Here is a 27,882-nt window from a genome sequence, read left to right as displayed (position 1 = left end):
GAGTGAAAAGTTTCCTTATGAGAGCTCTTAAAGGGTTTCATTTATTCTCCTGATGTGCTAGTTGTTAGCCCAAGATAGTTATTTTGCCACCAAAAACAAGAAGAAAGAAAAGGTGCTGCCGCGTGCAGAATGGGCATGAAATGTCTTTTTTCTCTGCCTGGCTTTCCCTTCCATAAACACTGCACACACTCTCAGGGTGGGGCAGAACAGACTGGCTTAGCTGCTGCCTGCCTGAACACGGAATAAAACAGCAGTCGGCCCCAGGCTGTAGAGGCAAACAGTCTGCTTTCACCTCCAACAAGCCACAACCGGCTTTCTGCTTCTACCAGCGCTCAGACAGCTTTTCCCACTTTGTTGTGGCTGGATAAATCTTGGAGTGGGGGGTTTGAGTGCGTATTTTGTGCCATTGTCAGGAGAGCATTTCCCCCCTGAGCTCCAGCTTCCTTCTTCCCTTGCCCCCCACCTCCGAATGGCAGTGGATTCTCTTTGGCACTACCAATTCCGGATTATCATGCTGGGGGACTCCACCGTGGGGAAATCCTCTCTCCTGAAGCGCTACAGTGAGGGGGTCTTCCTCGAGTCCATGAACCAAACTGTTGGTGTGGATTTTTACGTTCACTTTGTGGAGATTGAGCCTGACCTGCGCATCAAGCTACAGTTTTGGGATACAGCTGGACAAGAGAGGTTCAGGTGAGTTTTGAACAGAAGTTTTAACTACAGTGAGGACTTGAGAAGATTAAGAGGTGATGATAGGCACCTTCAGATAACTGAAGGGCTGTCACATGAGATGATGGAGCAAATGTTTTTTCCCCTGTTGTTTCAGCACACAGTGGCCTTCCAGATGTTGCTGGACTACAACTCCCATCACCCCTGACTCACTGAGGCTGGCGGGAGCCTAATAACATGTGGCACGTCACAGGTTTCCCTGTGTTAATAAAGGGGTTCAACTAATGGGTTCAAATGTATAAGATAAAGGATTGCTAATAAAATTTAGGAAAAACATCCTGACAGTACTGTTTAACCGTGGAACAGACTACCTTGGAAAATGGTGGACTCTCCTTCAATTGAGCTTTATAAGCAAATGCTGGAAGGCCACGTATCAGAAATGCTGTAGTAATTGATTTCCTATATTGACAGGAAGTTAGACTGGATGACCTTTTAGGGTACTTTCAACTCTGTGATTCTATGACTGGTTAGCTCTACTAAGCCTTTCCAGAACCCTCATTCTGGAGTCTGCAGAACACCTTTCTTCCATATTATCCTCATAGCAATCCTGTGATTTAGATGACACTTAGAGCCCTGCGGTGGCACAAGATCACCCAGTGAGCTTCGTGGCTGATTGTGGATTTGAACTTGGGGTTCCCTGGTCTTAAGCTTAACCACTATACCACACTGATATATGGCTTGGACATCCTGTGGGCAATAGTATGAGTAACTGGTGGACAGTGCAGATGATGTTGGGATTGCGCATAGGAGACCTACAGGTGCTGCAGAATATGAGGTGGCAGAATAGATTGCACTGGTTCAGATTACTTCTGAATGCTACCCACATAAAAAGCAATCTGCACATAGAAAACTAGCACACCAGGATTCTAATCCCGCCCCTTTGCCCACTGTGCTGGTTTTCTATTTGTGGGTAGTTTTCCTAACACAGGGGAACATTCAAAGTGTGATATCCCCACCTGAAGTCTGAAATGGTGAAGTCCATTTCTCCTCATTCTGTTGCATGAATTGGTCAGGTCTAAAATACTAGGTGGATGTGTCATAATATCAGTGGTGGCTGGTACCTGCTGGGTGGGGCAAATAGCAACGAGCCCAACAGTAGGTGAAGCCTGAAAAATGACAGGCAGAGCCAACCAGGGGTGTAGTCATTTGGGGTCTCAGGGGATCTTACACCTCTTCCTTTTTTGGGAGCAGGGTCCCAGCAGGGTCCCTATGTCTCTAGCATCCTATGAAGCAATCAGCATGAAAGAATAATGTGTTAGCCACTGAGAAGAGTCTTCTAATATGCTTTTTTGTACTTTCCTGCTGATTGGAGCCAATTAGAGTAAAAGGAGATGAGTCAGCCATTGAGAAGACTCTTCTCAGTAGCTAACTTTCCCCTTTTGTGGTTATTGACTCCTGGGGATGTCCGTTGTTGTGAGAGAAGGCATTAACAAGGATCTAATTCTCAACCCAGCAGCAAAAATGGGGGAAGGGGATATGGCTGTGACTAACATGAAGGGACCCTGCACTTCTGAATTTGCCACTGCACTGCTGGAGCGAACTAATTCTAGTTTTGTCCCCATGTACAAGGGCAATGCTGAGGATGAGGAGGAAGCAGACAGCCAGAGCCACTCTCTGGACTGGTTGTACAAAAGCAGGTGGGCTTCGAGAAATCAAGACTGAGGCTGGTGGGGCAGTGCCCCTTTGCTCTAATGGGCCAGCCGCCACTGCAGAATATCCATATAAGCATCTGGAGGGCCAAAAGTTCCCCACATCTGCTTTAGACAATATTGAGCTAGATAGACCAATGGTCTAAGTATATGACCGCTTCCTCTATTCCAGGTATGGGGAATCTTTGACCTCCAGATATTGTTGGACTCCAGCTCCCATCAGCCTCTGCAAGCATAGCCAATGGCCAGGATGATAGGAGCAGTAGTTCAGCAATATCTGGAGAGCCAAAGGTTCCCCACACTGTTGGTCACCTGACATTACATGATGCCAGGTGATTGACTCATAGCCCACAGAGGGTTGGTCACTTCTGGACCTTTGGCCAGATCCAATTCCCCCTTGTGCTGGGACCCCCTTCCCATTTCAAAGCTGTACTAAAATCAACTGGGCTCTATATTTAAGTATCCACACGTTTTATAATAGGCAGAACCCTGATTGATGTGTGTCTTAACAACCACAGGTCAGTCTCCCTCACCCATTTTTTCCTGAGCTGCTGTGACAGCATGGAATGGTTGCAAACACTAATTATGAATGGTATAGTTTGTCAGCTATAGAATGTTGACAAACAGTGCAGGTTCCATTAAAGATGCGAGGGGTCTGTTTGACTGATGGGAGGGGGAAGGGGAACCAAGAAGAGCCTGAGGGCAGGAGACATATGCTATTGCAAGTAGAGCTGGAAGGCTGAGAGGCAAGAGAGCCCAAGATGCTGCAGGGCTATGAGACAGAGAATCCAGAGGCAGGGTCACTGAAAGGACAGTGCAATTCTATTAGGTAATTTTAAAATTTGGATGTACTGTTTTATGCAGGGCCGGGGGAGCTCTTTAGATCATCAGGGGGTCTAGAACCTCAGCCTAGGGGCCAAATGTGGCCCTCCAAACTCATATCTGGTCTGCAGGACTCTCCCCAGACCACATTGGCTCTGCTTTGCATTCTGCTTAAGTGTTTTTGCTTGGCTGAAGTGTGTCCTTGAACTCTGATAATGTCTTTTGCATGCCTGGATGACAGATAGAGAGGGTTATGTACCTGTGTAAAGTAGCCTACTGTAGAAAGGTAAAATGTATGTCCCTCGCTCCACCCACTTTTGCCCCTGGTGCCACCCAGCACTAGGGGTGTGGGTTTGCTGCTTAGTTCCGATCTGCTTGTGTTCCGATAGTCCATCATTCCGTCCCGAGCTGCCCTTTTTTTGTTCCCGCTTGCTTTGGCACTTGCTGATTCGATCCACCATTGTTTCGTTGGTTGTGGGGGGGAAATTGTGTAATTTTTAACACAAATGCTTATGTGAATGGTCATGGTGTTCTATGTGGTTTATTTTTTTCCTGTTTATCACACCTACACACTGTTACGAATGCATCAACTTAGATGAAATTAGAAAGATAATTACGTAAAATTGGGGAAGGGGGAAATGGAAGAAAATCGGTGCCTATTATAGCTGTGGCCCACAGCAAAAAAATCTATGCTGGTCTAAAAAGATAGCGAACTGTTGAATTTAGTTGGAATCTGGTACTAAGTCCGATTTAGCTGATATTTTCCCCCATCCCTACCCACCACAGGCACATGTCCCCTCCAAGAAGATTGCCCAGAAGGTCATCTGGCCTTCAAGCTGAAAAGGGTTCCTTTCCCTTGCCCTAGAAGATGGTAATATAAGTTATTTCAAAATGAGGCAAGCCCTGCTGCAATTGGATACCTTCTTGCTCCTTCTGTTGAATGGGGCCCTAGACTTCTGCCCTAAACTTGTGAGCTGTTGGCACTGCTGGAGCACTGGCCTGAGAAACAGGTTCTCGAGGGAAGGATGAATGACAGAATGGAACAAGCAAACAAGACAGGGTGGAAGCTAGAGGAGGCCAAGATACTGTAAACAATTCCCTGCTCAAATGACAAACGAAAAGATAGGGGAGCCCTTAGTGGGACCCTTCAGCAATTCCCCTGGCTCCTGCTACTTTTAGCCAAATCACAACCACATAGCTTTCTATGAATGGTAAGCTAAGGAGAGCATCAGAGACGATCAGGAGGGTAGGGGAGATTGTGTGTTTGTGGTGGTGCTAGTCCTACTCAGAGAAGATCCACTGAAGTTAATGGATATGATTAACTTTGATGCATTCATTTCAGTGGGTCTATTCTGAGGCAGACTTTGTTGAATACAACCCATTGATTTGAACTGCCTGGGCATATCTTTGGTCGCAATTTTTTCTTACTTGTGCAGATATTTACCTAAATTCGCAGCACTTTCTAGACACACTTGCAAGCCTGAAGTCAGTCCATGTGCAGCACAATCCTATGCATTTATGTGGAATTAAGCCCCAATGTGCTACTCAATGGGATCTGCTCCCTGTATGTATGTTTAGGATTGCAGCCTTAGAGTTTATCATATAGAGTAGTCATGGTAAATAATCTGACTCCTCAGAATTGTTAATTTTGAGGAGATGCTCACTTTTTGGAACACAATTGTTCTGAAACTTCACTTTGCAGCTGGATGGATTGCGTTTATTTATATGCCGCCTTTCCACACTGCCCAAAGCAGCTTACAACAATCATTCACTTATCAAAATACAAAGTGCTGGGGTGGGAGAGAGCAGTGAGGTGGGCTGTCCCTTCTCTAAACAAATACAAGATGTACACAGAGAATGGAGTAACAGGGAGTGCAAAGAAATATAGTAATAAATTACTCCTAAAAAATTTCAATGAGCCCATTCTGAATATGAGCAGTTCCTCATGGAAACTCATTGGCAACGTAAAATAGTAATTTAGAAATCCCTCTGTGCCTCCCTGCTGATAGCCTTGATGTCTCCAAATTGCAGCAGCCAGCTCTGCCCCATAACTGCCTGTCCATTTCTGTACTAAACATGTAATTTAGCCACATTCATCTCTATGGTCTGAGCAGTTTAGGCTGTGTACACATCATACATTTAAACATGACTTCTGCCAGAGAATCCTGGAAATGGAAGTTTACCTTCACACAGCTACAATTCCCAGCACTCGTAACAAACTACAGTTCCCAGGATTATTTGGCAGAAGTCATGTGCTTTAAATGTATGGTATGTACACAGCTATAGTTTCCATTCTACTCGGCAGCAGAAGCCTCTGTATTCTTCTGGGATGTATAACAGAGAAAGGTAAGCAACTGGGTAAGATGTCTCCATTGCACAACCAAGTGTGATACAGACATAGACCAGCTGTTTCTTTGAGGAACTCATTCCGCAGACTCAAAACTGATCAAATAGGAAAGGTTCCTCCCTTTTCAGAAAGACATTCCTAACTATATCTTTGTTTCCTTCTTCTAACTCATAATACTTGGCTGTCTGTAAAGCCTTTTACAGCTAAGAACAGTTAATTCCTTTCCATCTGGAATATATTTTATTCTGTTTTAAATAACATTTTAATTTAACATTTTAATTATTTTAGTATTTAATTCTGTAATTTCCACATTATCACCATGCATAAAATAACTCAGCCATCAATAGCTAAACTTCATAATTGCATCAAGAACTTAACACTAACATCATTCGCTATACAGTATTCCAGTGTTCAGTGGCCCATCTAATCAGCATCCTATTCTCACAGTGGTCAACCTGCTGCCTGTGAGAATTCCACAAGCATCACTTGAATGCAACAGCAACTCTCCCCTCTTGCAGTTTCCAACAACTGGTATTCAGAAGCATACTGTCTCTGACAATGGATTAACTAACTGCAACTTAATCCAACATTTATTGTATTAGTCAACCTTCTCAATTATCTTAGGTGTGCATGTTTTACCATATACAATGCGTTCCTAGCCTTATTCAGTTAGTCTTATCTGTGGCTCTTGTGTTCTCTTCCATTTATAAACCCCTTCTATCCAAAACAACATACAACTATGCCAATAAAAATTAAAAGATACTAAGCTGAATATGGCCAATTTTATGTTGACCCAAATGAGACTTAATTTCCTTCCTTGTGTGTGACTTAGGTCAGTGACACGTTCCTATTACCGCAACTCAGCTGGAGGAGTGCTGATGTTTGACCTAACCAACCGAGCATCTTTCGAAAGCATCAGGAAATGGCACCAGGAAGTGATGGACACGGTAAAGCCTGACCACGTGGTCTTTGTCCTAGTTGGGCATAAGAGTGACTTGGAGGCAGAACGGAAGATTGGGCAAAGAGAGGCAGAGAAACTGGCTTCTTCACTGGAGGCAAAGTACATCGAAACATCTGCTAAGAGCAACAGAAACGTGGAAGAGGCTTTCCAGACGTTAACCTTGGGAATCTACGAGGCACTGAAAAGTGGGAAAATGAGACCCAGGGAACAATGGGATGGGGTGAAAAGCAAACTGCTGCCCATAGCACAGCCTGAGGTCCAGGCGCCGAAAAAAGAAAAGAAATGCTCTTGCTAGCAATAGACAAGTGCCTCTGGGAGGCTGCAGAGGCCCTCTTACATAAGAACTCTGTTATGTATTCCCATTAGCCATTCATATTGCAAGCACTGAAGGCTGTAGAAGGCCTTTATAGGCTGGTGTAAAAAGGAGGTTCCCTTTTCTTTATTGCTAATCCAGCATTTGGGAGAATAAAACCCCTGCAGAATAAAAGGACAGATCATTGATCAGAGGCTCCCTTTGGCGTAGTTTCACCAACGGCTGCAATTTACCTCTTTAATTTCTGCACATATCACACATCTCTGGAAGTATTTTTGAAAAATCTGCACCTGCTCCACCTGAAGTTTCAGCCTTGCTCCACCCATCTATTGCTTTTTCTTCACAAGCCCCAATCTTGCCATCTCCTGTTTTACATCTGCTATGGAGGGCACTGGCTTTAAATATATGGAGCTAATATGGCCATCCCCTTCCTGAGAAGCACATAGAATCATAGAATAGTAGAGTTGGAAGGGGCCTATAAGGCCATCGGTCCAGCCCCCTACTCAATGCAGGAATCCAACTTAAAAGCATAAGCATGCCTTGCACAATACCATAATCATGTTTTTTTACTCCCATTAGCTAACCCCCAGATTTGTGAACACCTGAGTTAATCCATCCTCTTTAGCTGACCCGTTTGAGAACTAGGATACATTTTATCATCTCTGAGTTTAGGAAGAAATAGCATTGGTGTCTAATGTTCCACAGAATACTTGCTGATAAAGGTCATATACTTTCTCTCCCTCGGTTGTCTTAAGAATTGTCTTAATGGGGGTAAGGAAAATGTCAAAGGATTTTAAATTAGCACCAAATATACCATAATAGCGTAATGAGCAAACTTTCAAGTTAATCAGAACTCTCTTTAGGCTGCTACAAATAAACAGAGCTCAATCTGACATTTGTTAAGAGTTTTGATACAGAATGGGAAGAGGTCCTTTGCAGAATTAGGTTAGATCACGCTCAGTGCAAAAAAGATCTCAGATGGCAGGAAGGCACGTTTGGGAAAAGACCAATAGTTGCTCTCCTTTCAGATCTGGGTCAAGCATTAATTAGAACATGTGGGTTCCTTGTAAGACGCAGAACAGAAATAAAAGAAAGCACAGTCATATATTTGCAAAGTGAGTGATCAGTTTTAGGTGGTACACTATTAAAGCATCAATAGAAACCAAATGAGGTAGCGTTAGCAAGTGGAGGGTATTTTCTCCCATAAATCCCACCATTGGGGGTAAAAGATAATCTTCTAGAGATTCCTTGCTGCACAGCAAAATTTCCCAAAGCAGACAATAATGGCAAGCAGACACCCCAGTTATAACAGCCATTCGCAAACAGAGCTTTTAGAATTATGTCACACCAAATACTCCCTTGCCTATTTTCTGCATTTCTAGGCTCTAGGCCATCCTCTACTATCAAGCAAATATATTGCATTGACAATCACAAGGTAATTTAAAAACAGAGAACAAAACACTCCATCTCATAACCATAATATCGCTGTCACATCAATAGTGCATAAGAAAGGTGAAGAGACAATGCTGGAGAACAGTCTGTTGTATAGAGCCAATTGTTCCCAAACTAAGGTTACAGGCCAAAGCATGCACGCTTGGAGTAGACACCACTGGACCTACATCTGAGCAATCGTATAGGCTCAAGCTACGTAATGTATGCATTTGCTAGGATGCTAAATTCTGCACTTACGATGACAGAATAAGCACAGACCATGCTAGGGCAAGTGCCATTTTAAGAAATGTGCACAGATTAATTCAGCTGTTAACTGCAAATGGTGTGGCAGCTGCAAGGCATTCTAAGGGCGGGTAGTTCAAATCGTTAGTTTCAAATGTTTCTGGATCAACATCGTTGTGGCTTTTCAAGAGTCAAATACACTGCAACATTTCAATTATAATTGAAAAAGTTAGGAACAGGCTCTAAAGTATCATTTTCACCTTGTCAATGCAATTTTTCTTTTAGTATACACTGGTCTCATCCAGAGACCTGTATTTCTTCTTTTACCATCTCACCATCTTTACTTGAAAGAGCATCAGCAGAAGCCAGAGAAAACAGAATTTGCAGGTACATTTAACGTGGGGAAAAAAATCTAGACTTCTGCATAGTTGATACTGGAGAGTATAAAGTAGGGCCCCGCTTTATGGCGCTTCGTTCATGCAGCAGTTTTCAATTTGGGAAAGGCCCCGCTCTTACAGCGCTTGTTCTGCTAATACGGCAGGTTTTTTCCATCGTGCGCCATTTTGACATCATTTTCGTGTGACGTGGCCCATTATAGTCTATGGGGCCCCGCTTTATGGCGGGGGCCTGGTCCCTAACCCGCCGCATTAGCGGGGCCCTACTGTATGTATGCTGATGGCATAGCCCAACTGCATTCTTCAGGGTGGTTTACAACAACATACTTTGTTAACATACCCCTGAAGCAGACCTCCTTCACTCTATGGTTATAAAAAAACATATTGCAGGAGGAAATCAGGAACACACAGCTGAAATACATACAACCTATTATGGATGTAACTATCCAACTGAAGGCATTAAGTAAAGTAGATTAGGTCAGCCTCAATTTGATTTTTAGATTCTTGGACAGAGTGCTACAATTTGGTTGGGTTTTGTTAACCTCCTATAGTGTGACTAGTTCACATATGACGCTTTACTGATACAGGCTTATGACAAAGCACATTAATTTCTGTACAATGTGACAATTATAAGGTGCCCTTCTTAACATATGCAATGAGAAGTGATGATTTGGTAGCTTGTTCCCCATGTTGGTACCTGTGGTGAAAGATCCATGTAATAGCTACCTCTAGAACTCGCTACATGTAGAAAAAATATCCCATGTGAAGCAGTTTCAGGATAAGCAAAACAGCAGCAGCAGCTCAGGGGCAAATGCTTGGAAGCTAGTGGGGAGGATCAGAATGTGCCGATTTCCGCTCAGGAAAAGTTGGCTGAGGCAATACTGCAGCCGTATGTTTTTAAACTACAACTCCCATCTTCCCTGACCACTGGCCATGCTGGCTGGGGCTGATGGGAGTTGTAATCCAACAAACATCTAGAGAACCGTAGTTTCCCTGTTCTGCAGAACTTCAACACTGGTGAACATGCTTTCAAGTGACACAATTTATTTAAAAAATGCAGTTGTTTTTTTCCAGCGAAGCTTTGCCCCCATGGTGAAATTTTAGAATTTATCTTGGGTGGTTTAAGGATCTGTAGGAGAGTGCCTCAGTCAGATTCAGTTTGGCTGCTAATCTCATGGTGAAATAAAAAAAGAACTGTTTTCACAAATGAATATTCATAGTTGCTCAAACTACAAAGACAAGCCCTATGGTTCTACTAAATTGTCCTGGATATTATCTTGGCAGAATTCATGAAAAACAGAGGGTACATTAATGTACTTGTTTATTATTGTAGTCTAAACGAGTGGAGAACTGGCATATGGCATAAAAAGGAAAGATTTCTATAGCCTCTGATGGATGGCTTAATGCAAACTGAATACACACACACATATACACAACAGACATTCAGACAAAGAACACCAGAAACATAGATTGGGTGGTCAATTAAATGCCTCGTTAATTACTTTAGATCATGGGCAGTTCAACACTTTTGTTACTACAGCTCAACCGATCAAGTGGGAAATAGAGAAGGAGGGCAGTTTTTCAGCTAGTGAGGAGCTCGAGAAACAGCAAAAAAGAAAAAAAAATTCATGATGCATGGAAATCTGAGGCAACAGTGAATTTTGCACCAATTTCACCGATTTTAAGCTTGCATGTGCTTTTTGGCATTAGACCACTCAGTGAAGGGCTGGCGACTATTCTGAAGAGTATTTTTCACCCAGTAATAGAAGAGATATGAACAAGCCACAAATTGTTTGAACCCAGATCTATATACCGCTTTGAATGCTGAGGGTTCTCCCATTAGTCAGAGGCTGCCAGTTTTAAAAAAAAAATCCGTGTGCGTTGGGAACTAGACCAAGGCTTTTCAACTGAACCAACCATCCTCATAGAAGTTTTGCTATGTAGCTAGCTCAACTGGACATCTATTGCATCCGTAAAGATAAAAGGCCTTGCAATACAATCCATGTTGAGTACTGAATTAGGGGGGAAAAGTATGCCTTGAGCAACTATCTCTGGCTCTGCTCTGATGCCCTTTTGCAACCTGCGTCAACACTGCAACCTAGTTTTATATTCATAATTTCTTTACTTGTAAAACAAATCCAAATATCTATAAACAGCAACATTACAAAGAGTAAAAGGGAAATGAAAAACATCTACAGCTGTTTCTAATACTGTTCCCAAAAATACCAAAATATTCTGTCCGTTGGACAATCACTTACACCATAAATCACTCTGAAGGCAGAAAATAAAGTCTGTGTTTCAAGATACATTGTGTTCTTTTGGGGAAATATATGGGAGAGAAGGGAGGGCCTAATGACTTTTGGCAGATCTCCTCTGAAAGTCAGATATTGCTGCACCATGAAAAGATACGCTTCTCTGTAAAGCCGTAACAAGCAATCCCATGGATGATGTTATGGATACTCCACAGTTTGAGGCAGATTCTTTTCCCAAGAGTCTTTCTGAAATCTCCCTGCCATTCCCGAGCATTATTTCTTTGTTGTTTTGCGGATCAGTGCCATCCTCTGAAAAGAGAGAGAAAAGGACAGTGAAAATCAGGAATGTAGTATTTTGGCGGGAATGCGGACTCTTAGGACCCAAAAAACTACTTCGACAAACCTGACCACAATAGCATTCAAATACCTCGCAGGCCCTAAACCACTTAAGAGTCAAAGCAGACAAAATGAAAAAGGACCAGTTGCATTTCTATCTTTATCAGCTTTTTTTTTTTTTTTAAAGATAGCAGCTGTGGGGGCCTCAGTCTAAATTGGGACTGAGGTGCAGGGGATTCACCCCCAGTTTTCCTATTGCTCTCCTTACTCCAGCTTCTATCCCCGCCCCCTGAGGAGAAACATATGGGAGCACATGTTTGTTTCCTCCCAGGGCAAACAGCAGCTTTAAGGGAGGGGATCCGTTGTAGTCAAGAAAACTGCGCAGGGAAAAGGTTAATCTCTATCCTATGTGCTGCAGTCCTCGTCCAGATCAGCTCCCGCCAAAGCGCTAGTTTTTGTGTCGTGTTTTTAAGTTAAGAGAAATACAATCATGCATTTGACCCCAAGCTGTGGTATGGTAGGGATGCTATTCCCAACTGTTTATACTGTGCTTAAACACAGAAAGAGAGAGAGAGAGACAGACAGATTAGGAAAAGGGAATGTGGACATTAAAAAGCACAGAGGAATAAGTTAGTTGCATCCTTGCCACAATGCCAGAACCAGGAATCCCAAGATGAACCATTCAGGGCTATGCACAGTGAAAAACTATGGAATTCCCTCCCACAAGAGGCAGTGATGGCCGCCAACTTCAATGGCTTTAAAAGAAGATTAGACAAATTCATGAAGGATAAAGCTATGAATGGCTACTAGCCATGATGGCCATGCCCTGCCCTGAATACCAGTTGCTGGAAACCTTAGCAGGGGAGAGTGCTCTTGTGCTTAGGTCCTGTTTGAGGGCTTCCTGTAGGCATCTGGTTGGCTACTGCGAGAACAGAATGCTGGACTAGATGGGCCACTGGCCTGATCCAGCAGGCTGCTCTTCTGTTCTTAAAAAGGCACAAGGCTAATAGCATGGAATCCAATAGGAAAATAGCACATGCTTCCCTTCCACATACCAGTGGGAAGGATACAAAACCTGGAAAATGTAGCCCCAAAATGCCGGCTGAGAGACACCCCCCAAACCCCCCCCCACCCTGAACCCTTGATACAGAGCTGATCCCCTCCCCCCACACACACCTGGCTTGCATTCCACAAACTTCCCCTCTGCCAAGTTATGGGAAAAAAACCCTCCAACACAGGATAGTGGCAGCCTACAGTCCACATTGGGGAAGTAGAGGCAGACAGACAAAGTGCTGGCCCAGCATCAGTGTGAAGGTGCAATACATAGGGCAGTAGGACAGAAGGGAAGGATACTGACTATTTTGCAAAGAGACAAAGGACAGTGTGGTAGCTACAAGCGATGCATGGGGTGGTAGACCACTGAAAATATACCTGTCTAACTTAGATTTATTTATTTCAATGGGTCTACTCTTTGCAGGACTTAGTTAAATACTGTACAACCTGTCCTGGGCTCCAGCTGGGAGGAAGGGTGGGATAGAAATCAAATAATAAATAAATAAACCCGGGGGATCCAGCCATCAATCTCAAAAAGCAGCTATAGCTGAAGTGCTATTATGGTCTCCTTTATGAAAAGGAAACTTGGTTGTGTGACACAGTGGCTAAGTGACTTGCAATCAGTTGTATAGGCAGACCGCAGTTGACTCAGCAACTGAATCAAAGTCTCTTGATTTTATGTACAATACACTATCATGGCCAGCAGCCATGAAAGCTAAATAGACTCCTGATGCCAAGAAGCAATATGCCATTGAATACTAGACAACTGGGGCACACCCAGGAAGGCCATTGCCTTTGGGCCCTGCTTGTGGGCATCTCTTGAGGCATTAACTGGCTCCTATTGGAAAGAGAATGTTGCCACCGAAGGAACTTAGTCTGTTTCAGCAAGGCATGCTCAACACCCATTCTACTTGCCTACTAGCACATGATGAGTGACTAAAGCAAGGCTGGGGAAGCTGTGGTCCTCCAGAGGTTGCTGTACTATATCTCTTATCATCCCTGGCCACTGGCCATGCCGGGACTGATGGGAGTTGGGAGGGAATGCTTATCAAATTTGCAGATGATACAAATTGGGAGGGATAGCTAATACCCTGGAGGACAGAAACAAAATTCAAAGTGATCTCGATAGGCTGGAGCATTGCGCTGAAAACAACAGAATGAAATTTAAGAGGAAAAAGTGCAAAGTTCTACACCTAGGGAAAAAACCCCAAGTCCACAGTTGTAAGATGAGGGAAACTTGGCTCGGCAACGCTACATGTGAGAAAGATCTTGGAATTGTTGCTGATCACAAGCTGAATATGCTTGTGATCAAGCATGCGATGTGGCTGCAAAAAAGGCAAATGCTATTTTAGTATAGCTTCCCAATCAGGTGAACTACTAGTTCCCTTCTTTTCAGCACTGGTTAGGCCTCATCTTGAGTACTGTGTCCAGTTCTGGACACAGCACTTTAAAAAGGATGCAGACAAACTGGAACAGGTTCAGAGGGGAGCAACAAGGATAATCAGGAGACTGGAAATAAAGCCCTTTGAAGAGAGACTGAAAGAACTGGGCATATTTAACCTTGAGAAGAGAAGACTGGGGGGAGATATGGTAGCACTCTTCAAGTACTTGAAAGGATATCACACAGGAAGGCCAGGATCTCTTCTCAGTAATCCCAAGTGCAAGACACGGAAAAATGGGCTCAAGCTGTAGGAAGCCAGATTTCGGCTGAACATCAGGAAAACTTCCTAACTGTTAGAGCAGTACAACAGTGGAACCAATTACGTAGGGAGGTGGTGGGCTCTCCAACACCGGAGGCATTCAAGAGGCAGCCGGACAGCCACCTGTTGGGTATGCTTTAAGTTGGATTCCTGCATTAAGCTGGGGGTTGGTCTTGATGGCCTTATAGGACCCTTTCAACTCTACTATTCTATGAGCCCTGTATTAAAGGGTGCATTGGCAGTGCTGTTTATACCATCTGTGACAAATGGGGAAAGGAAGCAAGTCCCTAAATTACACCCAACTTCAAGCCTGGAAAGAGCAAGAACTAGTCTTGTGTTCTTCTGAAATGCTCTGTCCTGTTTGTAGATTGCAGCACACAATATTAGAACCTATTTTTCATACAAGCTTTCATGACTTTATAGGCAAAGCTTAAAGAAGATTTCCCCTGAACTCATGGTACCTTCATGAACAGACCCAGCATGAAATCAATGGTCCCTTCACATAGTGAGATGCCATATATGTGTGGCTGTGGAGCTCACAAGAAGTTAGGTAAGATCCCTCTTCTGAACTGAACGCTTTTACAAAGGGGCTTTGAAACAAAATGTTTTCCCCTAAACCTGAATACACTGTGGGGTATTGTTCAGGCATTGATTAAGGAGGTTAAATGAACACGCTGAGGAGTGGAAAGCATGCATAAGCACACTTGCACTCTCTCACACGCAGCATCTTCAAGGGTAGCTGTTTGCAGCAGGGAAGCCTCCCATACTCATGAAGCTTCCTCCATGTTTTGAGACTTTCCCAGGGTTCAAAAACTCATGAGAGTCACCATGAGTACAGGAGGTGTCCTTGCTGCAGACAGCCACTCTTGGACATGCAGAAGGCAACAAGGGCAGAGTTAGTGTGCTTATGCTCACTCTTCCCTTCTTGATTTAATGCTCATAATGAATGCCTGGATCACTCTCTTTAGGTAAAGTTGTTATTTGGCAGAAGGGGAGACTTACCTGTTTGTGAGCTTCTGTAGTGCAGGCTTTTTTGTATGGCCTGATTTCTTCGGAACCAAAACCTGGGATCCACATATTCCACTGACGTTCTATAGCAAAGAACAAGAAATTGGGGGGGGGGGGAGAGAGAGAGAAAAAAAAAGAGGTAGAGAAAAAGGAGTTGAGAAACATTTCTAGAATCGGCTATGTTTGAAGAAGTGAATCAAGTGCCCGCCAGTGCCCAGTTTATAAGAACTATACTCAAGTGAGAAATAGAAAAATAATCTTGTTTAGCAGCAGTTTTGCTTCTTTATTTTATTTCTTTATTTATTATTTTATTTATATTCCACCCTTCCTCCCGGCAAGAGCCCAGGGCGGCATTCTGCCGCCTTGCATTCTGTGGCTTCACCCTGTGACACTGCTGCAATACTTAAAGCACTGTTCTTCAACCTTGGGTCCCCAGAGGTTCTTGGGACTACAACTCCACCACCTCCAGCCACCTTGCCCACTGGTCAAGGGATCATGGGAGTTGCTGTCCAACAACATCTGGGGACCAAAAAGTGAAGAACTCTGGTTTAAAGGCCTGGCACTAAGTCGGCAGAAATAACTTTGCAGATCCCACGTGACTTGCTCTGCCAGAATCAGGGACAATGATTGTGTGGGAAATTTAATATGATTAAAGGCACAACACAGCTTTTAAAACATTACAGCAGTAGTGTGAGATGAAGCTACAAAAAAAAAAAGAGGCTTGCTGTAAGGCACAAATTGGCACTTGTGGTGAGTCACCTGTGGCCTTCCATAAGGTGTTGGATTTAACTCCCATCATCTCTGATCATGGTGGCTAGGGCTGATGGGAGATGTCCAACAACAACTGGAGGGCTATGGGTATCCCATCCTTGTTGTAAGGGATAAAGATGCTGAGCTGTTGACCAGGACTATTTTCAACAGAACATCTCCTACTACCTTATAACAAGTTCACTGGCCCCTAGCCCATGTCTTAGCATAATCCAAAGCACTATTTTAATCCTTTAAAGCCATATATGACTTGAGTATGTACAGGACCACCTATTCCTACAAGAACCTGCATGATTATTATAAGTACTGCCCTTCTCCAGGTGCCCTCGCTAAGTGGGGAATGGGGTGGGAAGAGGGCCTTTTTGGTTATTGTGCTCTGCCTGGACTGCTTTCCCCTAGGAGATTTGCCTGATGCAAAATGTGATGACTTAAGCACCAGGAGAGTGCTTACTTTTTTCTTGTGTTTTTTTATAACAGGGCTCTTGTCCTGCCGTTCTCAGCCGGAAGCGAGCAGCCTAAGTACAAGATTCTGGCCTAAAAGGCATTAATGGAGTGTGCCAGCTTACTGGTGGGGAAGAAAAGTATAGTCGCTGGATGGTTTCAACACAATGCATCTTCAAATCCCTGTCCATGGACATACAACTTTTGCTACTGTGCATTATCCTCAGGATGACAGTGTTATGGGTCTTGTGTGGGGGTGGAATGATTATACTCCCTGGTGAGAGGAGGGAGCTCCAGGGGTGGGGAGTGGGGAGTGTTGCCCCGCCTTTTGATGAGAATGTAAGTTGAGGTGGTAGCAGCAGAAATGGGAGTGATGCTGTTACCTGTACACAAATGCTTGTGTTTGGTGGGTGGGGCTTGTTTGTCTTCCTGGTATATTTGTGTTCTAATCTGTTAATAGTGATTGTGATTTATTATGTTAGTTATTTTAGGTTATATTGATGTTTTAAGTTTTTTTAAAATGTTTTGTATTGTCTTAAATGTGTAATTGGTTTTTTGATGTTTAATGTTAAGATGTTAATTATTATTTATTAAATTTATTAAATAATAAATAATTAACATCTTAACATTAAACATCAAAAAACCAATTACACATTTAAGACAATACAAAACATTTTAATGTTTAAGATGGTTTCTTTTTAATGTGTATTGTTTTAAACATGTAATTTTGTTTGATTTTTTACAATACTGTAAACCTCTCAGAGACTTCTTTTCAAGTCTGAAGCGGTATATAAATTAAATAAATAAAAACAATAAATATAAAGTTAGCCATGTTTTTAGTGCTCCTTGTTTAATCCCCTTTCTTCTCCTCTTTTTTATGAAGTTAAGACACCTGGGCTTGGAGAAACGTATTTAATTGTACAGTTTGAGGAGGGCCTCCAAAATATTTTGTCCTAATCTTTTACAACAGAAGGATTTTGAGACCAGTTTGTTAAGAAACAAGAAGCTTTCGAGATTGGTTTGTTAACAAACAAGAAAGTAAGATTTTTTTTAACAAGTGATGGCTGTTTCCAGTTTATAATAGGTTTCTCATTGAACATTTGACTTGCATAGAATTTTCATTATATAATAATATATTCTTTTAACTTTTTCATGTGTGATTAAATATCTATTTTACAACTGTCATGTCATCATTATTTTTTTAGATAAGCCCTCGATAAAGGCATTTTTGGCCAAAATGAGTTGGGCACATTGCACAAATAAAGAATGCATCCTTCTTTCTGACATCTTGTGAGATAGAGTTTCTCTTTTGCATGTCATGTTTAATCTGGTGCCATTACTTTTCAAACTTTTTATCTGCAAATCTTCACAGTTACAAAGCAGACACAATAACTGGCTGTGGCTTATTATTTGAATTGTATGCTGCATTATTGTTGCTGTTGTTTTAATATTGTGAGCTGCTTTGAAAATATATGAATAACAAAAAGGACAGAATTTAAGTGAAGAGAGGCACAAGTGCAAGGATTCAACTAATCTCTGTCTTCCAGGACCATGGCTAAGAAGAATGAACCCCTTGGCTTAAACTGTTGTGGACTCCTCTGCATAGTCTCCTCCACATATCTGGACCTGACATTCTCATTCCTCAAATCTCAGATTTTTTGCCATGACTATGCCATTAAAGTCTGGATTCCTACCACTGCAAACTGTTTTCAGCAATTTAAAAGTTCAATCTTTTTCTTCCTTGGAGTACAGTGCAGATTCTACAGATGCCACATGGAGGCACCTATGAACTGCTCAGTGTGGCAGAAATTGCCTTGATTGCATGCAATGGCTCACTACCGACTATTTTCTGCACACTGTAACCCATGGAGGATTAGCTGCAGCAGCATGGAGGAAACAGTCTCATTGGCCTAGTGAATTGTTATACATGAAAGGCTCACCACGTGGGGACAGCAGGCACTTAGAAGAAATGACGGCAGCCTTCATGAAACACAAGTTCACATGCCCGCACTTACCAAGATGCAACTGGACATCTTTCACTTCCAAAGTGTTGGACTTGCGATGCCGTGCAAGCTGGCAGGCAGCAGTCACGACACTTTCAATGAAGTCATCGGCGATCTGTAGCAGCATCTGTGAAATATAGCAAAGCACCAAGCACATTAGTGGCGGGTTTCAGCATCAGGTATGATGATGGGTGAAATGACATTTAACTTCAGAAGCTTTGCACTCGTCCAATAAGTGACACACTGACAGACCATCCTCAGGAACATCTCGGTGATTTGCCACCTGAGAAAGAACACTGTTGAGCTATTTGTATGTAGCCACCTTGTGTAGACTGAACCATTGGCATTGCTCAACCAAGGATGAGCTTGGGCAAGTATCAAGGGCTCTGAGACTACTCAGGATTTGTGCAGCTCATTTTACCAAAGCCCTACCTCCTCCACATCTTCATCCAGTTGTTCATTCGGATCCACCTCTCTGACAAGATCCTGTAGTTTCTTCTTTGTTAAGATCTGAAGCAAGAAAAAGAGACCAGCAACATTAGCACAGCTGAACTGGTTATATTACTCTTTATTCTTTCCCATTACTAAACCAAAAGGTACAGAGAGCATGTGGTAATATTGAGATGTGCTCTCACATGCTTAGCATCTACAAACATTATTTGTTGTAGTCCACCCTTCACTCAGGAGTCTCAGGTTCGCAAACAACATTACAATCACAACTAACAATAACAACTTTAAAACAAAATCAACTAATCAGCAACATAAAATAAGCAACAGTCACAAATAAAACAGGCAAATACAAGAATAAAGTATCACCATGCATTCATACACGATTAAGGGGGGGAAGCAGATTTGTTATACTTGAAACTGTAATATCTGCAACTGATTATAGTAGGGTATTGTTTAATTTGGCAGCAGTACACAATCAAGAAAGATATTAATGTTCAAGGACAACAATTCATTTTCAGTAATGACAATGTTGTACAACTGAACCACACACAGTCCCAGGAAACAGCACCTATTATTTCCTGAACTCATACCTAAATTCTTGATGCTTCTAGCCTCTGGGTGAGTGTTGTTTTGAGGCTTTTTTAAGATAGCAAGTTGATGTTCAGTAATAAAATTGTGTTTGGTGGTACAAGGATCCAACTAGGTGCCAGAGGAATCATTCCAAGTCATAAACGTGAATGTATGAGTCTAGATTGCCAGGCCACAACCAGAAAGTTAGATTTTTTATATGTTTTCTTACGTCAGATTAGAAGCAGCTGTTCTTAAAATAATTATCTCTGCAATGTCTTAAGTGGCAATCTATACTAGTAGTGGGGAACCTCCACCCTACAGGCCAATTAGGCCCAGCAGAGTTCTTAATTTGCCCAAGAGGCCAATTTCCCCAAACCATACCCACCTGCCCCACACCTGATGTCATATGTGACATCAGATGTGGAGAACAATCAGGAACCTTAAAATGCACCTCCAATTGTTCCTTGGCAAGTGTGGATTGCATTTGATGCTGTTTAAATTGGGCATCAAATACAAGACCAGCTAGAAATGGTACCACTCGAGAGCTCTCTATCGGAACTCCCAAGTGAATCCAGTGCCAGCCAAAAATGAGGGTTACAATCTGGAAACCCCATTGAAATTGGCTACACTCCAGAGTTCCACACTGGTAGCCCTGAAGTGCAGCCAATCCCTGACAAAAATTAAGGTTGCGATCAGTGCCAATCAACTAATTGGTGCTGAAAGCAACTCCTGCTGGGATCGGCTGCAGGGATTTTCCTTTGCAGCACTCAAGCCAGGCTGCAAAGAAACAGTCTTTCCTTATCAGCAACAGCTTGAACTCAAGCTTGGCTCAAAAGGAAGGAAAGAACTGGGGGTGCACTTTGAATGCAATTGCAATTCTTTCTTTTGAAGTTGGGTCACCTCACAACATGGTATTGTTGGTTGGTTGGTTGGGACAGCTCAGTGGGTTGCGGGTGTTGAAGACTTTACCCACCCCTGATCTATACTGACTCGATTTACTCAGAAATGTGCAATTTTGCAGAGAGTGTCCTTCTATTTGGTATGTTCTAATAACTCCAACCAGAAACAAACCAGTAAAATTCCAGCAGCAATTTGTTGGCTTACAACATTTGCAAATATTGCAGATTAATTTAACATAATCTTGTTGGGGTTTCTCATCCCTGGACAACAAAGAATCAGTAGATAGCATTGTCACTGTTATGTACCAGTCTTTAAAGTAAATAAAGACTGTGTTGTTGTTTTTTAAATTACTCCACACGAGACACATACACACCAATGTCTTAAATTAAAAGGAAAATGGAGATCAAATGGAAAGAGGTGAGGCACCTAGCTGCCAAATCAGCACAGAGATGCTACCACAAAGGCAAGGACTCAGTATACTTTGTATATCTGGTTATTCAATATTTTTGAACCAAAGACTCTTTTATTCACTTTAAGTTAAGAGATGTAACGAAGAGATTTTGGGCAACTCTCAGGCACACTTAGAAGCAGCCAATCAATATTACGTTTCAGTGTTATTTTTAAAGATGCTTTGGTTTTAAGATGTTTGCTGCCCTGGGATCCTTTGGGAGGAAGGATGGGATGTATATTTAATAAATAGTGACAACAAAAACAAGCCCACCCCACTCACTTTCCCAGTATCTCAAGTGAAATTACCTGGTTGCTTTCAGGACTGAGGCGCCCCCCACTGCTAGGGGTCCCTGGCATCTTTGCCACAGTGGTATTGTTTGCCATGGAACTATGTGGAGGGGTGCTGGCTGGCTCTGGTTTGATTGAGGAAAAGTTGGACAAATTGATCAAGGTAGATGGGCCAAACTGGTTCATAATCTGCTGAGCTTTAGCCTTCAGATCATAGAGTTTGTCCAGATCTTGCTTCTTTTTGGGATTATGTGGGCCCAAACCAATCAGCTGGAGGAAGAAGCAAACCCCAAGGTTAAAACAATGAGGAAGAGGTACGGGTTTAGAAGATGGAAAAGATTTAACAAATTACCTATTTTAGGACAATCCCTAGCAAGTTGGGCCCCAGATATTCAAACCTTTTGGAAGAACAAGCTTTCAGCCACCACTGGAAAAGCACCTTAACTACATCACAATTATGCCACTTCATGGGAGGTTTTTCAAGGCCTGCTTTCTGTGAAAGTGTCAATGCGAGTCAAGTATCAGATCACAGTTAGGAAATCTCAGAAGCACTTGCTTGGATCCAACATCCATGGCAAAAAGAACTTCCCTCCCCCCTCCTAAATTTGACTTACCTGGAAAGAACTGTGGCCACTGACACTGGTAACAGTAAAAATATCTTTGTAACACCTGGGCAATTTTGGATTACGCAAAGAAATTTTCTCCACAGTTTTTACAGTTCGAAGAGAAGGGAAAGCTGTTCAGGTTATAGAGGGATATATGTGAATAGCAGTACTCTTAGTTTAGGTTGCTGCACGCTTGTTTCAAACTTGATCTTTAGTTGTCCTACAGCTTGACATTTTCCCAAAGAATTCAAAATGGGGTGGTTCTTAAAGAACGTGCTACAGAAAGGGATCAGGTTCACCAATCTAGGATTTTACCCACGGACATCCAATATCCATTTTCTTAAGTACTCCAGTGGCAAAGATATCCTTAACCCACAGCTCCATGGCAACATATCTCTAGGAAAGTTTGTTTTCTTTGGTTCTCTCTCTCTCAAAACAAGACAAGGAGCTCAAATCCAAAGTAAGTTGGAAGTACTCAGTTCTCACTGAAATCAGTCTAACGTAATCTGACTAGCTCATCTCATTGATTTCACTGGGAACTAACCACAGCTAACCTAGACAGGATCTACTCCCAAATCTGTTGATAATTCCAACACATTCAAGATATAACATCAGATTTCAAGGACTATCTTTTCAAAACCTTTCATCATCCAGTTATGAATAACATCTTTGTACTTTTCAGTTTAGACCATCCAACAAAAACTTGTGACCAATCACCAAAGCTACAGAAAATACTTTAAAGAGGTGAACAGTACCACGTTTTTAAAAATGACATCTTTCTGAGCCTTAATTTACAGGCAATTAGCATGCAATTTCACTGGTATACAGTTATTTTAATTCCTCTTATGCCACTTTGTTTCACTTAAAATTGTAACCCAACAATGCCAACACCACATCAAGACTCAAACCATGCTGAACACATACTACCCAAGAAGCAAGGAAGTCAGTATGAAGGAAATGTAAACTACTCTTCATTATTGTTTCAAAGAGCAATTAGTACTAATCCACACAAGATTTATTAAAAAGGCTGCAAATGAAATGTTTCATTCCACCTTATAATCATGCCTGACTCTACTCAACATACTATGGCAGAAAGACAATGTAAATGTAAGCTAAAAAGTAAAATCTTCATCCAGAATAATTGCTTTCAAACAGAACCAAATCTTTATCCACGTGGTACAACAGGTTTTCCATTAAAAATAGCCCAGTGGGAAGGAGAATGGGTAAGGCAATGTTGTCTGAAGCTCAGCGCCACACAATTGCATAGATGAGCAACTGCAACAGCCAGTGCTTTGTTTTGTATGGCAATAGATTCTTGGAGCCTGACCCCCTCATCCCACTTTTGTAGGAGTTATAGTTACTCTGTAGTGACTGAGAGAAAAGCATTGTATACATCAGATAAGGGGAACCTCCAGATGTTACTGAACTACTACCCCTATCATCCCTGTGCCATGCTTGGTGGGACTTATAGCTCAGCAACATCTGGAGGGCCAAAGGTTTCCCATAGCTGGTATACATGCTTAGCAATTGTTTTCTCTTCCAACACCTGGCAGGTACAGAGAAAGGCCGTCCCAGCTGATGCATGATTATGGAAGAATTTGACTCTTAACTGAAGCTAGTCCTTCTAGCATCCTAACAATGAAAGAAAACATTTGCTCTCTGCTCTTACTTGCAAGACTCACAGCTTTTCCTACGTTTATTCCTCTCAACTATCTTTCTACATTTCTTCTCATTCTCTTTATCTGCAGCTTCTCACCATGATGCCAACATGCCATGTCATGGTGAGTTCAAGCCAACTTAACTTACAGCTGAATGTCTAAGGCTGCAATCTACTATTGGGTTCAATGGGACTTACTCCCAGGTAAGTGTGGATTAGACTGCAGCCTAAATCTTTAATTACATCAGAAACTGTGTGGGACCACTGAATGGAAATTTCAAAAAAAGTTCCTGCAACTTTTCATTATGCTGCCTCTAATCTTCTTGACAAACTCCATTCAGATATTTCTGGTACTCATCACTGCATTGCCTTACTTCTCGAATCTGCTTCTGCCCTGCTTCATCCATCTTTTCTCATATGCTGTTTCTAATAAAGCTCCCCTCCACAGACACTTACTTCTCCACTCTCACTTATTTTCAGTTTTCCTTATCGTCCCTTGCCATGTAAGGCAGATAGGAAGGCATAATATATTTGGAAAAGTAAGCCTCCAGGCAGGAACTCTGACTAGTTACTTGTTCTGCGTACGATGATCATCCATTGGATGAATTGTCATCAGAAAACCAGCTGAAGGATGCATTACATTCCTTTGGGTAGGGTCCATCTGTTCAACATTCTGATGCCAATCTGCAGAGAGGAATCACACCAGCAGGAATAAAGTGCTAGAAAACAGGGAGACTGATTACTTCTTTATAGGGAAAGAGAGCAAGTTCTTTCCAGGCATAGAGCAATGATGCTGGAGAGAGATTCCTGCACTCAGTCCTACTAATTCTTGTCATCTTCAGTTAAAGAGCATATTCACTAACCAAACACACAGGCCAGATCACTTCTGCAATGCGACTTCAAAACTTAATGGAAAAGACAATACATTCTTGCAGTTTTGCATACCACCACCACCACCACCACCACACTTCAGTCTTGGCACACAATCAAAACTCAAAAGCCAGAAGCCCATCTGCAGCTTTCTCACCATGATGCCAGCATGCCATGGTGAGTTCAAGCCAACTTACTTACTGCTATCTGAGTGTCTAGATCTTTAATTACATCAGAAACTGCTGTGGGACCATTGAATGGAGAGGCCATTTTCCAAAAAAAGTTCCTGCAAGTAAACAATCAGGGTTAACCTACCAATCCATTCTCCCCCCCCCCATTGCAAATGCTTACAAAATTCCCCCAAAGCATTTTGCATTATTGCCTCCGTACAGGAAAATTAGAAGATTCAACAGAGAGCAAGCCTTCTCTCTTTGCTGGTTAAAATGGATCTGTGTTGGGAATTCAACATACACCTTTTGTAAAATTAGGGGTTGCCATTCCATAGACTTGCATTAAGAGCACATCCGCTCCATTGAGGCCCTACATGAAATAGGTGCATTGTTCTGCAATGGCAAACTTTGCTGGATGTAATATGGCATTGGTGTAAAACCTGTTAACAACTGAAACCCTGGCACCTGACCCAATCCACTTCTTTATAGCGAAGTGTAGCGGTTAAGAGTGTTAGTTGTAAAATGGAAAATAACTTAAGTTGCAGACTTTCCTAGGCGGTAAGCTAGTATTCTCTCAGCTTCACTTCATCCTCCAAATCCCAATCTGATATACTGGCCAGAATGGATTATTGAGATAATGCAGGTGAAGCATTTGGGCAATGACATGTGTTTCCTTTAACTGATTACAAAATGTAAGGAAAGAGAGATTATAACAGGAGTCCGTGAACTGGGTGCAAAAGAAAAAGAAAGTCAATTTCCACTACAATAAAATAAATCACATTTCATTTATTTATGGTGCTCCACAGCATTCATCAGATTCTCAAAGGGATCTGTGACTCAAAAAAGGTTAAGAACCACTGGGTTATAAGATGGTAGAGAGGAAGAAGCTATAGCAGAAACATGTCCCAAAGCGAGGATTAGGATACTGAATGAGTCTGAGTACGGATGCAGTATATAAGAAATTCAAATTGTATTTTAAAATGTTTGAGACCCTCCTGCCAAAATAAAATAAAATATAAAATGAGGGGTGGAAAAAGGTTATACATTTAATGAAATAATTCCAACCAATCAAAACACTCTAAATGCTACAAACATGCTGACTGCTGCTATTGCAGTGGACAATACAGTGAAGGAAGCATAACAGAACAGGGCTGGGGAACCCACAGACTTCAGATGTTGGATTCCAACTCCCATCACCATGGCCAATGTTGAGGGATGATGGGAGTTGTAGTCCAACAACATTTCGAGGGCCACAGGTTCTCCACTTCTGATAAGGAACAAGGACAGAGGAGTTCTCCAGAAAACTGCAAGAGAACACAACCATGGCAAGGGGTTGTTCTTAAAACTTAAGTTTGTGTTTTTAAGTTTCAGCTGTCAGCCACTTGGAAGCACTCAGTCCAACTGTCTCTGTTTTCCGGAACCTGCATGGTAAGCTGGCTCTTATTTTTGCCTTTTGGCAAAAAACAAATCAAACTCACACTGCTAATTTATTATTAATTATTACTAATTATTTTTAAATTGTTTTAAATTGCTTTAAATTTTTAAATTGTGTTTTAATTTTTTAAAAAATATGTGTTTTAAATTGTATATTTGTTTTAATGTTTTTGGTTGCTGTAAACCGCCCAGAGAGCTTCGGCTGTGGGGCGGTATACAAGTGCAATAAATAAATAAAATAAATGAATTTTAGCTTAAGTTTTTAACAGATGTCATTCTTCAACATTCAACTCTCTACCCCAGGGTCTTCAGAGAGGAAGACGTGTCTTGTTTGCAATGCATATAAACATTTAACACATGAAGCTGCCTTAAACCAGGTCAGGCTATGTATTCAGTTAGCCCAACACTACCTACTCTGACTGGCAGCAGCCTTTCTTATCACCTGGAGATACCAGAGACTGAACACAGGTCTTTCTGCATGAAAGCCTGTGCTTTACCACTGAGTTATGGCCCCAGCCAAATGCAAAGGTATACATATCAAGGAGTCAGGTGGGATACAGTCTGCTATTTCTTATGTAAATGAAGTTCAACTGAACTACTGCATGATGTTGTTTTCTTTCTCTAGTCTAAATATGTTTAACCTAAAAAAAAAATCTCCTTGGTTTTTAAAACAATATAAGACTAGCTACTGCAGTTTAAATGAATACAGTATATAGAGCCTTTGGCAGCGCATAAGCAATGGGAGGATAGGAGTAGTGATCTTCAATATAAGAATAGGGGTGTTATAACCCTATTTTCATCCTTTCCCCATGAAGCTCATTTTGCTCTCTCTCATCATTATTGAAGACCCTTCAGTTTTGGAGGGCAGTGGGATAAAATAAATTTTAGAAATGAAATAGTTTTTAAATCAGTTGCCACTGTTCTTCTCTTTAATTGGTTAGAGTTACTTGGTATTTTCTCTGCTGCTTTTTAGACATCAATTTGTCATTACATTTTACTGATATTATTAGTATGTGTGCACACACATGCACACATTTGTGTGAATTGTCTGTATCAGCACTGACATACTTACTTAATCTGCTTTAAATATGTGGTCAGGATATATGCATTCTAAAATAGAACTAATGGTGTCAGGCATATAAGAATGGCTCTTCCAATCTGAAGGCTCTCTAAACTGGAGTCACGCCTTGAGTTAAGCACGACTCCATCACTGCAACTACATGGTCAACCTCCCGTCATTACTGAAGACTTTTCTGTTTCAGAGAAGTGCGCTGCTGTTTAAAAAAGCATGAAATCCAATACCACTAGTTCTTTCTTTGCTTGGCTAGTATTTAGTATTTTTTTCGCTGATGTTTTTTAGACATTCATTTGTTACTCTTTTTTGTTATTACTAGTTTTTGTGTGCACTGTGCTTATATGTGTGTCATCTCACACTCTGTGCGTATATATAATCCAATGTGGCTAGCACACATTTCGCTAGCCACCTTGAATGTTTGATTAAAACAGACAGGCGAAATAAAAGTTTTAAGAAGACAGGATAAGTGTTTTAAAATGCAATAAATTAAAGCCGTTAGGCGTTGGAAGGCCTGTTGTGAGGCAAAAGGAAATTATATTATGCACATTTTTAGCACCTCGGCCGCCATGCGGGCAACCTGACCTTTCCTTTACTTTAAGCGGGGCACCGTCACAGCAACGGCCGGCCAAGGTAGGACCCCCCCCCCTCCGGTGCCACCGATTCACTCACCGGCGCCTCGGCCGCCTATCTCGCCATGTCCCCCGCACTAACTTCGGCCGATTGCCGCCTTTCCTCACTGGGACGCCGCAACACAGCACTTCCGGGGTCACGACCCGTGAAGCCGCAGCAGCGCCAGGAAACACACCGGCCCACGCGCCGGCGTGCCGGCCAACCAACCAATCACCAAATTCCTCTGTGAGCTCTCAGTTTTGTCGCTTGGTCCTGTCTGCGCAAGCGCTCAGACGCGTTACGTTCCCTCTTGAGTTTTTTTTTACTTGTTTCTTTAAATTGTGTCTATGCGCGCC

The 27,882-nt window shown here is 42.1% G+C and overlaps 2 protein-coding genes across 6 annotated transcripts; one reads left to right on the top strand and one right to left on the bottom strand.

The window, feature by feature from the left end:
- Positions 1-266: 266 nt before the first annotated feature.
- LOC133370914 (ras-related protein Rab-39B-like) lies at positions 267-16,976 on the top strand. Of its 4 annotated transcripts, none has more exons than XM_061597822.1 (4): positions 267-690; positions 6,377-6,491; positions 14,652-14,778; positions 16,482-16,976. In XM_061597822.1, exons 1-3 carry the CDS (start codon positions 470-472, stop codon positions 14,676-14,678), a joined length of 363 nt encoding a protein of 120 aa, XP_061453806.1. In that variant the 5' UTR covers positions 267-469; the 3' UTR covers positions 14,679-14,778; positions 16,482-16,976. The 4 variants fall into 4 exon arrangements, with proteins under 4 accessions (XP_061453806.1, XP_061453804.1, XP_061453805.1 ...); XM_061597820.1 differs by having other exon boundaries at positions 6,377-6,690; XM_061597821.1 differs by lacking the exon at positions 14,652-14,778.
- Positions 10,192-27,818, bottom strand: TAF12 (TATA-box binding protein associated factor 12). 2 transcript variants are annotated; one of them, XM_061597823.1, is made up of 7 exons: positions 27,587-27,818; positions 24,440-24,524; positions 21,125-21,376; positions 18,881-18,958; positions 18,461-18,575; positions 15,231-15,319; positions 10,192-11,448 (listed from the first exon to the last, which is right to left on the bottom strand). In XM_061597823.1, exons 2-7 carry the CDS (start codon positions 24,506-24,508, stop codon positions 11,413-11,415), a joined length of 639 nt encoding a protein of 212 aa, XP_061453807.1. In that variant the 5' UTR covers positions 24,509-24,524; positions 27,587-27,818; the 3' UTR covers positions 10,192-11,412. The 2 variants fall into 2 exon arrangements, with proteins under 2 accessions (XP_061453807.1, XP_061453808.1); XM_061597824.1 differs by lacking the exon at positions 24,440-24,524 and having other exon boundaries at positions 27,587-27,811.
- Positions 27,819-27,882: the final 64 nt, after the last annotated feature.

The sequence above is a fragment of the Rhineura floridana genome, chromosome 15 (assembly GCF_030035675.1).
Source record: "Rhineura floridana isolate rRhiFlo1 chromosome 15, rRhiFlo1.hap2, whole genome shotgun sequence".
NCBI lineage: Eukaryota > Metazoa > Chordata > Lepidosauria > Squamata > Rhineuridae > Rhineura > Rhineura floridana.
This window is presented reverse-complemented; position numbering and strand designations above follow the sequence as displayed.

Bases quoted from the DNA above. Each gene is read 5' to 3' on its own strand.
- LOC133370914 (XM_061597819.1), top strand. From the start codon at position 470: ATGGCAGTGGATTCTCTTTGGCACTACCAATTCCGGATTATCATGCTG. The intron at 691-6,376 runs GTGAGTTTTGAA...TGTGTGACTTAG, and splicing joins GCTGGACAAGAGAGGTTCAG to GTCAGTGACACGTTCCTATT.
- TAF12 (XM_061597823.1), bottom strand. From the start codon at position 24,508: ATGGCCTCTCCATTCAATGGTCCCACAGCAGTTTCTGATGTAATTAAA. The intron at 18,576-18,880 runs GTAGGGCTTTGG...TATATTTCACAG, and splicing joins TGGATGAAGATGTGGAGGAG to ATGCTGCTACAGATCGCCGA. The intron at 15,320-18,460 runs GTAAGTGCGGGC...TCTTTGCTATAG, and splicing joins AGATGTCCAGTTGCATCTTG to AACGTCAGTGGAATATGTGG.